Raw genomic sequence first — 12,699 nt, 5'->3', positions numbered from 1 at the left:
CCACACTTGTCCTACAGCATTAAATTTGGTATCACTGAAATCACAATAAAATTCTCTACGCGGACATATGCATATGGATGTAGAATCATGATCGCGGCCCACCCGCAAGAGTGTGGGAAGTGGCCAAAGTGTTACCCGTTGCTGCACACCCGATGGCACATCGGCGAAACCCCTATTGAAAAGTATATACTCTTTTCACTGTTCTGACCTTAATTTTCGATGTACGTATTTCATTTTCATAGCAATGTGTTTACAATAGAATGTTCTATAAGATCATAAATATAAAATGTAACACAAGGATGCGTTAGACCGGCACCAAATAAAAAACTATGTCGATTATACTCGTCGTGTCAACAATACAATGGTCTTACCACGTTATGCAATGCCATGCCGTTCTCTCAAATAGGCCATGCGGCTATTAGAGAAAACGAAAATTTCATGGCGCACATTTTTAAACTATCCCCAAGTCGATCGGATGAAAAATGGATTTTATAGAAGTATTTTTTCTCGTGACTCGTGAGCGAGTCCGTTACGCGGACTCAAGAGAAAAATTGGTAACGCTCTCGAGCGCCGCGAGAGCTTTAAAGTGCTCCACAACATTGTCGCTTGGAGCGTCGACTTCCTATGGTGTTACCCGCCACATATTTACTTCTTATTTCATTATGGAATGAGATTATTTCAGAGTATACATAGGGTTTTCATGTTCTGCATTCAGCACCAACTTTGTAGTAAATAAATATACCATATTTCGTCATTACTTACGTAATGCCAGGCGGCTTTGAGTACATAGCATGTAGTGGCTTTGGGTAATTCTGCGGACCCCTTGCTGCAAATTATGATTATGATTATGATTAGCATACCCTACATAGGGTATGCTAATCACACCCTACACACCTGCTGTCAGTCATAGACACGCCGGTCATAGCCTAACCCGCCACCTCAAGATAAACCCCACCAGTAACAGGTCCCGTTGATCAGTCAGGCTGTTGGTACTCTATCATAAACAGACTCTCTAAACAGACACGTTTATGTATAATAAAGGGACCTAGTGTATGAAACTCAATCCCTAACGATTTGAAAAGCTGTCCAATCTACGCCTTATTAAAAAATAAAACCAAAAAGTACCTAATTTCATCCTATAGTTTCCTACCAAGTGCCTTGGTGATAACCCTCAAATTTTACTATAATGTACCTACTAATCTTCGTCAAATTTTCTTACAATGTACCTGTTAACATTTCTCAGTTTTCCTAGAAATTACCTACTTAAAATTATCTGTTAGACTAAGGACCTGCCCGAAACGCTATGCGTGTTAGTGGCTTTACAAGAATGTAAGAACATCAATGCTATGTACTCGCAGAAACCCAATGTACCTTCTTGTATATAAATAAATAAATAAATAAATAAATAAATAAATAAATAATATATATGGTGCACAAGTCGTCTTATAATGCGTTTTAATTCAAGAATGTCCGAGAGAGTGACACATTACACCCAGAGGCACATTTAGCTCGTTTAGCTAAGCAGGTGACAATCTTTTGAAGCTAGTTACGTAGTTGTTAATGTTACATACGCATGTGCATATATATAGAATCACTTACACAATTACATATACATATCAATAATCTTTTATTCAACAAGAGGCTCATAACAGTCACTGTACAAGGCACTTTACATGTATGGTGAGTTCACTGCCTCACAATGGTCGCACCATTTTGGAGAGGAAACGAAATGTGCGTGAGAAATGTGATATGTTAAGGGGAGGGGGGCTTGGTTTGGGGGGTTGTTGGTAGGGGAGGGGGAAGTGGGGTTATATGGGAGAGGAGTGGGAAGGGGGGGTCGAAGGTCACCCCAGACAACCACGTGGGTAGCAACAGGTTGTAACTCTTCGGATCACTGCCCCCTGGCTACCGCTTAATCTTTTTCATGTTATTTTAGCAGACTTACTGACACACGATTGTATCACAGGTATATTTAAACGTTGTATTTATAGTTTAATAATATTATTACTCTCATATTGTGAGTGTTGTAATGGGCTTATGTAGTTACAGCCGGGGTTGTTTTGGGAGGTAATTGAAGGGTAACGGACAGGTCGGGTGAGGGGGGGCGTGGTCGAGGAGCTGCGGCGTCAGTGGTGGAGGCGGCGGCGGGTGTCTTGGGTACTGGTGGCGGCCACCAGCGTCAGTTGTGTCTCGTCCTCGTCTCTAGCACACACACATACCATGGCATCTGTCACTAAGCTCGGTGAGTGTTGCTGTGTGGACCCTCCGTTGTCATAAATGAATATGTCAAGTGGTGTGCTTGTTTGAGGGTCGTTACCGGGGGTCGACCAGGCCATTAGACCCTCCCGCTGGTGGCAGTCTTGTCACTGCTCGAATAAAGATTATAATTAGATTACTGTAATTGATTATTATTGGCTAACTTTATTTGGTTTAACACTAGTGTACTAGTTTCGTTTTATTCTTTTAACTCGCCTTGCTCAATCTTTTAATAAATCTGTATTAATTTAAAGTATGTTTTTACAAAAATACTGGTATAGTTGACTTTGTTGTATTCTCACTCCCAGGGATCCCGGGTTAGACTCCTGGGCACGACAAATGGTTTGAAACCGTTTCCCATCACCTTTTTAATATTTTATTAGTAAAGTTATACCAAAAACTTGGTGCAGAGATTTATTTAAATAAAATGACTATTAATACACTTGTGCAAAGCATTTTGGACAATAAATGGGTACCTGGGAGTACTGTACTTGCCTAGTTGTGCTTGCGGAGGTTGAGCTTTGGCTCCTTGGTCCTACCTCTTAACTGTCAATTGACTGGTGTACAGATTCCAGACCCTATTGAGTTTTATCATGTCTACATTTGAAACTGTGTATGAAGTCTGCATACACATCACTGCCTAATGCATTCCATTTGTAAACTACTGACACTCAAATTCTCTTGATCATTTGGGTACTTGGGTACTCGGTTTCCTCCAGTGTACCCCTTGTTAGTGTTCCATCCATGCTAACTAGTTTTTGTCTACCCTGTTAAGTTCTGAGAATTTTATAGGGGGGTAATCATGTCTTCCCCTAACTGGTTTGTCGTCCAGGGACATGAGATTTAATTCACATAGCCTTGTGGAAGGGAGGCATGCCATTCCTGGAGAAGATTAGTGTTTAGAACTGGATGGGGGGGATGTCAAAAATCCTATAGTATATATATATACGGTACATGGTTTTCCTGTCTGATACTAGACATTATAATTGTGCTGAAAAAAAAACAAGTTTTAAACTGTTCAGTATTTTATGGTAGACTGAGGATGCACCCCCCCCCCCTTTTTTTTTTTTTTTTTCTTCTAAAATTCAGTATGACTGGATAATTGGGTTTTTTAAACACTTTTAGAACACCATTCTCCTTGGTATAACTACTCAGAGTAAGGGCCCCAACCTACTTTCCTTTCAATCTGACATCTTGGTAGAAAAGACCTCTAAAAATTCCTTGATTTTTGCAGCTTTGTTGAGTGTATCGGATAAGACTGGGCTGGTGGAACTTGCGAAAGGATTGACTACTGCCGGTCTAAAACTTGTGGCTTCTGGTGGCACAGCTACAAAATTGAAGGATGCTGGACTCCAGGTAGGTACACTTGTGAATTTGGAATGTAATGACTAATTTATTTTGCAAGACTTAAATAACTGTGGTTTTAAGTAAAGGTAAGAATTTGGTGCAAATTAAGATGACTAGATTTATTGTGCATCTTGAACCAAACCTGTGAGGGGGAGAAGGTAAGCCCCCAATGGGCTCTTGCCTGAACGCTTAAGTTCTGAAAGCTAAATGTTAGGTTAATGATATTCTAGTAAACTTTTATTACCAGACTTGATAGTTAAAGGTAATGAGTTGCATACCTCTAGTTATGGTCCCTGGTAAAGATGGAACAATGTTTAAAACGTTGAAACAAACTTGGGATACTTGACTAGGATTTTAAGTACAGGAAAACACGCTTACTTTCCTTGGAAATCGTCTAATTTTTATTTTTAGCTGGACAATTGGTATAGGTACTGTACATCATTAATTTGTAGACTGCTATAATGTGGTGGTGGAAACCAGGTATTGGTAACACTGGCTGTTAATAGCTGATATCAAAGATTGTATTTACTGTTAGTTTTTAGTCGTATTTCATGGGTACACACGTCCCCAAAAATCTTCCTAAGAAATATATTTGGGGAAACGTTCATTCCTCAAGTGACTGAAAACTTCGACCTCTGGTCATTGTGCATCTACTGTGTGTTGTACATTTTGGCTTAATTTTCTGGTTTAAAAAATCTATTCTAAAAATGTAAAAGTTATGCACCACCTGTTTAGAGGTATGCTACCATATATATTTTTGATGCTACTAATTTACAAAAGTCCTTGCTTTGCCATTAAAATTGCAGAAATATTTAGGTTACCTGGAGAATTTTTCTTAATTAAAGGTGATTTCTATGTAAAATAGATTTTAAACCCAACCATCTTGAAATTTCAAGAAATTTGGTAGGCTGGTGGAACATTAACTGGCATGCACAAAACCTTTAGGGCTGTTAAGTGCCATATATAAACAGGGTTGCCAGTATGAAGACAAAGTTCTTGAATGTTCATAGCCTTCTAATTTAGGTAGACCTTCCTGTGCATGTCTTTTAAAACTAAGGAAATGTGTATACAGTATATTAATTCCTTCATTTGATGATCACATGTGACCTTAAATATACTATATGTAGTATACCTGTACAAACTTTCCAACCCCCTCCCCCCAAAAGAAAAGCAGCCAAGTGATACACTTGGCTTTTCCCCAAAAAATTGAATGCATTTCGAGGTATTAGTGAAGTTTTGTCATCTTGAAATAAAAGCATAAAGTAATGTACTTGACACTAGTATTTAATAAACGGTGCATCCTTGGCTTCAAACCAAACAAGTTCTACCTTGACTAGAAGAAAAATACAAAAGTTTTGCTTGCAAGCTAAAAAGTTTTTTTTAGTTTCCTTATTGGCATTACAGTACTGCTGTGTGTAAATTGGAGGGCTAAAATTTTATATCTGTCGCTTAATGTACTAACATCCTACGAAATTTACGTAACGCGGAAATGCTTGGGTTTGGAACTAGTGATTTGGCATATAATGACCATTTTTAAAATGGGGTTTAGGTGTCTGAAGTAGCTGAAGTAACTGGAGCAGCAGAGATGTTGGGAGGACGTGTAAAGACGCTTCATCCCACCATCCATGGTGGCATCCTTGCCAGAGACACTGCAGCTGACCTTGCCGATCTTAAGGCCAGAAATATTGACATCATCCAGGCAAGTTTTGGTAGCTATATGGTTAAAATTTTCATGTTTATTTAAATACAGTACCTGTATACAGTACTATTTACGTATTTTAGTTTTCTCCCCCCTAAAATTAAGTAGGCAAATTTATAAAATTGCAATCGTGGTTTACCTAAACACAGGTTGTAGTGTGTAACCTCTACCCATTTGTGAAGACAATCGGCAAAGCGGGTGTTACTGTGGAAGAGGCGGTAGAGAACATTGACATAGGTGGCGTAACACTCCTCCGTGCTGCTGCCAAGAATCATAGTCGTGTCACTGTTGTCTGTGATCCTCTGGATTATGACTTGGTTATAGAAGAACTGAAAACTGGAGACACTTTACCTGAAACGAGGCAAGTGTTAGTTTTATGTACCGAAAAATAAAATTGACTACATTTAATCTGGAAAGGGTGTAGATCTTGGTTTGACTAAAATGTGAGTGAACATGTTGACTGCATTAAGGAGTAAACTTTCCCAGTCTTTGGAACTGATAATTTACTCTACCATACTACCAACACTGGGCTTTTAAGTCTTTTCTAAATGTTTAAACCATTTTTAATTGGTGTTTGAATCTAATGGGGCTTTTTGAAATGCTTAAATTAACTAGTGTATACAGAGCAGTAACCTATTAATGCCTTTATCTTCCCCCTTTAAGGCAAAAGTTGGCACTAAAGGCATTTACCCACACTGCCCAGTATGATGATCACATCAGTGACTACTTTAGAAAAACCTACTCTGCCGGAGTGTCACAATTGCCTCTTCGCTATGGCATGAACCCACACCAAAAGCCTGCTCAAGTCTTTACTCAAGATGCTAAGCTTCCTCTAACAAGTGAGTAATAACATGCGCACACATTACCCCCCCCCCCCTAAATAGTTTTGTTAATAAATTTGCACAAGAGTATTGGGCTTGGAACTGTGGTGCATGTCTTTGAGTGTGGGACATTTAAGTTAATGTGGCAATACTTTAAAGATCCTTCAGGCTGTTTGCAGGACTTAAAGCAAAATGCTTCTTTGACAGCTGTAAATGGATCCCCTGGCTTCATAAACCTCTGTGATGCTCTAAATGCCTGGCAGTTAGTCAAAGAACTTCGTGCTGCCCTTGACCTACCTGCTGCCGCTTCATTCAAGCATGTATCTCCCGCTGGGGCTGCTGTAGCTAATCCCCTAGATGAGACAGAGGCAAGTTGATCTCCCACTAATCTCAATCTTGAATCCCTTGCTGCATTGATACAATGAAGTGCATAAACTACACTGGCCATAAATATTTGTCTGAAATGTCTTTAATTGTCCATGGTTCAGATGAAGGTATGCATGGTGGATGACCTAGAAGACCTGACACCCCTGGCGACTGCTTATGCTAGGGCCAGAGGAGCCGATCGTATGTCTTCGTTTGGAGATTTTGTGGCTCTTTCGGATGAATGTGATCTTCTTACGGCAAAGATTATATCTAGGGAGGTAAGTTCTGAACCCTAATGCTTCTGCTTTAATAATGTTCATAATTTACTATAGAGCATCTAATTTTGATACTTTGATGTTCACAGGTGTCAGATGGTGTTGTTGCTCCTGGGTACTCGGCTGAGGCCTTGGCACTTTTAAAGAAGAAAAAAGGTGGAAACTACTGTATCTTGCAGGCAAGTGAGGTTAAAGTTTGACCCCCTACCCCCCCCCCCCCCCAAAAAAAAAAAAAAAAAAACTAGTTGGCATATTATGGTGTGCAAAGAATTAAACTGAAGTTAAATATTTGTGGAGGCGGCGCTGACCTTATGACAAATTCTTACTAGACTATGTATAGCAATATTTACCACTCTAGTTTACATTACTTTTGCTAATGTTCATTAAATTGGCTAGTGGTAAAGTTAAAAAAAAAAAAAAAACAGTACCTTGGTGCTGAAACATGATTAATTCCAGAAGGCTATGTACAGAATAACTTTCCGACAAAGAATAAACTGGATCATTTAGTTCCAAACCACCAAAAAATGCTTGTGAAAGCATTTTTACTAGACTTTTTAGTTTAAGTTTAAAAGTGTAGCATGCATAAATTATTCCTAACCTAAATGGTTTAATAAATGCAAATTTATTCTAACCTTACCTGTACATGATTTGAGATTTTTGTTTGCCAAAGTAGTGGTATTTAGTTTTTTTTTTGCCTTTGGTTTAAAAATGTTCTCATAACCTTCATTCAACAAGTTTAAGTTTGCCACACCTAGGTACATTGTTCCTTTCCTCCTGTAAGGCCAAATTCTGTTGCCTTGTGATGTGTTTTTGTTCAGTAATTCTTAGCAAACAGCTGGTTAAACATTACTCCTTTAACCATTTGGCATAAACACTTGAACGGCTCCAAACTAATAAAGTGCCGCGTTATTGCTTGTAAAATGTACTTGGCCAATGGCGTACTTGATTCTGAATCTTGATTTTGTCATGACAGATGGATCCTGCATATGAGGGAAGTCTTCAAGAGCGTCGTACCATATTTGGTCTGACTCTGGAGCAAGGGAGGAATGACGCTTTAATAACGCCCGAGCTTCTTGGTAACATTGTATCTAAAAACAAAAAGGTACAAAACTTTCCTGGGCAGGCACTGTAAAATGTCAGTTTCCTACATACAACCCCATATCTTGAAATAATTTTTTTTTTTTTTTATTTGTAAACCTTTTCTTCCAGCTGACTGAAGAAGCCACTCGTGATCTCATCGTTGCAACCATTGCAGTAAAGTACACACAGTCCAACTCTGTTTGCTATGCTAAAAATGGGCAGGTGGTAGGAATTGGTGCAGGTCAGCAATCTCGTATTCATTGCACAAGACTTGCAGGAGACAAGACCAACAACTGGCAAGTATTGGTGTTTATGGTCACTACAGTTGAACTAGAGCATAATTTTCATTATGACTAGGTACTGAAGTAGCTAATGCCACATTCTGGTTGAAAGTACTAAAAATAGCACACTTTTTTTTTTTAACTTTTGTTTTTGCTGTTGTACAGTACTTTAGAACTGATAAATTCTTAGGTGGTTACGTCATCATCCTCGTGTGTTGGGCATGAAGTTTAAGGATGGAGTGAAGAGAGCAGAAAAGTCTAATGCCATTGACAACTTTGTCTCTGGTACTGTGGGTGAGTATTTTAAAAATTCTATCAAATGGGTATAAATTTTTTTTAGGGGTGACACCTAAAGTATTAATATTGGGAACAATAGTATAAATGATCTAGTCTTTATTTTTCTACCTGATTTCCAACCTAAGTTTCCCCTATGTCTGGCTAGATTTGTGTTCTGCTGAACTTGGTAAATGCAGTAATACTACTTGTACTGAATATTGGCTTTTTAATTTTTTTTTTAATACCCAGTTGCCAAGGAAATGTGAAGCCTATAATAAATTTTGTATGTCTCATTATGTAAAAAAATTTGTACAGAGGTTTCTGTACAAATTGTTAAATTTTGTTCTAAAATGGAGAAACTTGTAATGTGTGTAGAATTTTAATACTGTATTTACCACACTAATTTTCAAAATTAGGGAAAGATATGCCGGAGTCCCAGTTTGCAGCTGTGCTTGAAGAAGTTCCGGCTCCCCTTACACAAGAAGAAAAAGATTTGTGGGCAAAGAAATTGAGTGGTGTTGCACTGTCTTCAGATGCTTTCTTCCCATTTAGAGATAATGTTGATAGAGCAAAACAGGTATGTTTAACTTGCATCGTTTGTCTTTCAACTCTTAAAGTATATTTAACTTTATCAAATAAAATGCTTGGCAAGCTTGACTTGTATATCTCTAAGTATTGGAGAACCTACCAGTGTTAGCATTACTAAGCATCCTAAACATTCCAGAGTGGTGTAGATTACATCATCAGTCCATCAGGATCTACCAATGACAACATTGTGGTAGAGGCGTGTGATGAACACTCGATGACTCTTGTACATACAAACCTCCGCCTTTTCCATCATTAGTATCTTCGCTTCATTGTAATGTCTTGGTTATCCTTGACAGAATGCAGTTAAGGTAATTATTTCATAATCCTAATTGTTTTGAAGTTTAATGTATTTGTAATTGCCAATAAAACTTTACTTCAAGTATTCAAGAAGCCCTGTTTATACACCCTGGATAAATTGTAGTACCCAGGTAAGATGGTTCTTTAACCCTTAAGCTGTGCAAAATGTCTCGTGAAGTCGTACATATACAGTAGCTCTGTTTTCAAAATTTGCCGAGACGCTTTCAAATGTTTTATACATAATCTACTAGACAAATGCGCAAACTTGGTCTAAAGGATACCAATGTAACTTGAAGATGATAATTATAAAATTTAATATTGGAAACTTTTGGTTTTGAAATTGGCTGCAAAAAATATAAAACACTTGATCATCAAATGTTCATTTGGTGTTGTGATCTCAGAATAGCATAACATCTTTATTTTCATATATTTAGAATATAGGTTTTCAGTACAGTTTGGGGGGAAAAATAAATAAATATGGCATTTGAAATAGTATGCGTAAAGTTAGAAAACAAATTGTAAACTCCATACGTTTAGTGTTCATGGAAAAAATAAATTCTATAGAGATTGTAGAACAGACAGCTGTGCACACTATATATAAAAATGGAGAGAATTGGTCAGAAACTAGATTTTTGGATACTGAAGAAAATTGAAATTCTAGTTTTACATATTTGTTGTCGATAACCTCAATTATAAGGCAGTTGTAATTAATGAATTTGCTTGTAAGGTTTAATAAACATTGTTTGGCATTCGTACTTGAATGTGACCGTTGTAGGTCAATGTGTTGGAGTAAAATAAAACGTAACCCCACCCCCCACCAAAAGTAATTACTATAATGATTTGGGGGATATAATTTTTTTTTTTTTCCCCCCCAACAGTTTATACTTAAACTGATCTCCTAATCAAAAATGCCCTAAAGAGACAAAGAAAAATAGTCTTGAAATCTGAAAATCGGCCTAAATAAATTTGAAGTCCCAAGTTCTGTGCTTTGTGACTGATTTATTAGTTGACCAATTTAATTCTCCCTTCACATACTTAGGGACTGGTATGCACTTCTCCAGGATGTGAAGGTTACACCAAAATTGGATAATAAACAAAAAAAAAAAAGTTTTGGACATTGATGAAGTAATAAGATATTAACATTAGGGAATGTATTTGATATATAACAAATAGAAAAAATACAAATGAGTTATGTATTACTCCCCCTCCCCATCCGGCCTGTTGATGCCGTGAGGGGAGGCTTGGTGGTTGACTGCCGGAGTGTGATGCTCCATGGGACAGTCCTCTGTCCTTTTGTGGCCTTATGCTCCTGTCGCTGTCTTCTTCAATTGTGCCGGATCGCTTTTTCTTTTCCTTATTTCGTTTTTCTCCCCCCTCTTCTCCTATCTACTTGTCGTTTCTTGCCGACCTTTTGCTAGTTTTGATTATTCTTTTGGACTTCTATTTTGATGCCCGGGTGCTTGGGTAGGCATACTTGTGTGCCCGTAGAACTTTAGTAACCAACGTAGAGAGCGAGGGGACCCTTTTATTGTCGATTCTCCTTTTGTCACTGAACCCGATCTCGACGGACTGACGGTCCTTAAGGTGGCGTTTGTGGGGCGTATACTCATGACGCACCCCTGGTGGGGGGCCCCCAGCATGATCGGCGATAGCTTCTTGTTGGGTGTCCTGCCCCTTAATTGTGGCTCTATGGTGGGTATGGGGGCACATTCGTGAAGGAGTGTCAGACTCATTTCATATCAAATTGTTATTCTTGTCCCTTCTCAGACTCATGGGGTGGGCGACTAACCCCAAAAAGTTGGACCATGTTGGAAGACCAGGGGCCGGATTCAGGAAGGTACTTACGAAGGTTTTTCCTCTTGGCTAAGAGCGTTTTCCGTCTTAGCGCCGTTCGTGGCGGCTACGTCCGTATTCAATTAGCTACCCTAAGTGGAAAAACCTTCGTAAGTTCATTCCGGGATTTGAGTGTGGTTTCGACCACTCGTAGCTTTACGTAAACTGGATACAAGTCATTTTTTCTCTACTACATAACACTGGGATCGATTTATGATATTGGAACATGACCAAAATATTATAGCTGGTGAATCTAGTGGAGAGGAGTCCTTCGTGTTAGTTATACTGTATATGCATTCTCTGCTTGAAACTTGAAGTAAATGTGTGTTTGATGATAGTAGAATTAGTTTTATAATAGCAAGATATTATACCAGTAGTTATTAAATAAACACTGGTGAACATGAAATATGAGAGGTGATGAGCCCTGCCTGATGGGATCATTTACTATCACCAAATGCCCCTGTTCACCTAGTAGTAAGGGTGTACCTTAGCTATACATACCCATTTCTAATTTATTTAGTTTGGTTTTATTTTGAAATTAAATCTGGGTGAGACATAAAATAAAAATATGCTGCACAAATGATGTTAGGTAAGGAAAAGGGTAAAAATGTCACACTTTATTCATTGAATACTTAAAGCTATAATTATGACTATATAGATTATTAAAAAAGAGAGAAGTAGGGGTCCAAGACCTCTTCCTGTTATACAATTTGGGTGTGGAACAAGTAATTATCAAAAGAAGGCACCATGCCGGGAAAGCTATGTAGCAGTAAGGCAGTGAGGTGAGGCAGCTACTTATTTGAGAAATGCTTATTTTATTTACGTTATAAGCTGAGGCAACTTATTTTATTTGAGGAATACTCAGCTGATTCCTCTACATTTAGTATGGAACAAATTTGTGTCCAAGACCTCTAACTGTTACTCAATTTGGCTGTGTGTAACCAAACTAGAAGTGCTCTACAAATCAAGGGACCCAGAATGTGGAATGACCTCCCGAATCATGTCAAAGGCTGTACCTCTCTCAACCAGTTTAAGAGTTAAACCAAGTACTGCCTAATTAACTCCATGTAACCTAACTTGCCTCCTAAATGTCAATCCATGTCTTGCTATTTTTTAAACAACGCTGTTCACCAACATGTGTAATTGCTGATTTATGCTATGTTAACCCCCTTTTTGTATTTTTTATTCCTTCTTTCAACACAATTTATACCTAATCCCGATTACTATTAAGTTTTAGTCTGTTTTTTTTTCCCCCCCCCACACCTTGCCCGAAATTCTATGAGTATTAGTGGCTTTAGGTATTGTATGTACTAGCTCTGCCTATAAATCCAACATTATGTTTGTAAATCAACTGTATGTACTTTTCCTGAATAAAATGTATTTATTATTTATTTTTTAATCAGTAAGTATTAAAAGAAGGCACCAAGCTGGGAAGGCTATGTAGCACCATTGTGTGTAACAATAAACCAAATTTTTTTTAACAAATAATGCACCTGTATTGGAAAACAAATCCTGTCAGCTGTAAAAATATTGATGCAGTTATTTAAATGAAAAATATAATGAAAGAAATATTACTGGTT

At 38.0% G+C, this 12,699-nt stretch overlaps 1 protein-coding gene across 1 annotated transcript; it reads left to right on the top strand.

The window, feature by feature from the left end:
- Positions 1-2,086: 2,086 nt before the first annotated feature.
- Positions 2,087-9,379, top strand: LOC123759323 (bifunctional purine biosynthesis protein ATIC). Its single transcript, XM_045744220.2, has 13 exons — positions 2,087-2,242; positions 3,491-3,612; positions 5,153-5,302; positions 5,452-5,663; positions 5,966-6,141; positions 6,331-6,491; positions 6,612-6,767; positions 6,854-6,943; positions 7,738-7,866; positions 7,974-8,140; positions 8,316-8,419; positions 8,818-8,978; positions 9,126-9,379. The coding sequence occupies exons 1-13, from the start codon at positions 2,221-2,223 to the stop codon at positions 9,243-9,245; spliced, it is 1,770 nt and encodes a 589-aa protein (XP_045600176.2). The 5' UTR covers positions 2,087-2,220; the 3' UTR covers positions 9,246-9,379.
- The last annotated feature ends 3,320 nt before the right edge of the window (positions 9,380-12,699 follow it).

The sequence above is a fragment of the Procambarus clarkii genome, chromosome 32 (genome assembly GCF_040958095.1).
Source record: "Procambarus clarkii isolate CNS0578487 chromosome 32, FALCON_Pclarkii_2.0, whole genome shotgun sequence".
Classification (NCBI taxonomy): domain Eukaryota; kingdom Metazoa; phylum Arthropoda; class Malacostraca; order Decapoda; family Cambaridae; genus Procambarus; species Procambarus clarkii.
The sequence above is the reverse complement of the archived record's forward strand: the minus strand, read 5'-3'. Positions and strand labels throughout refer to the sequence as shown.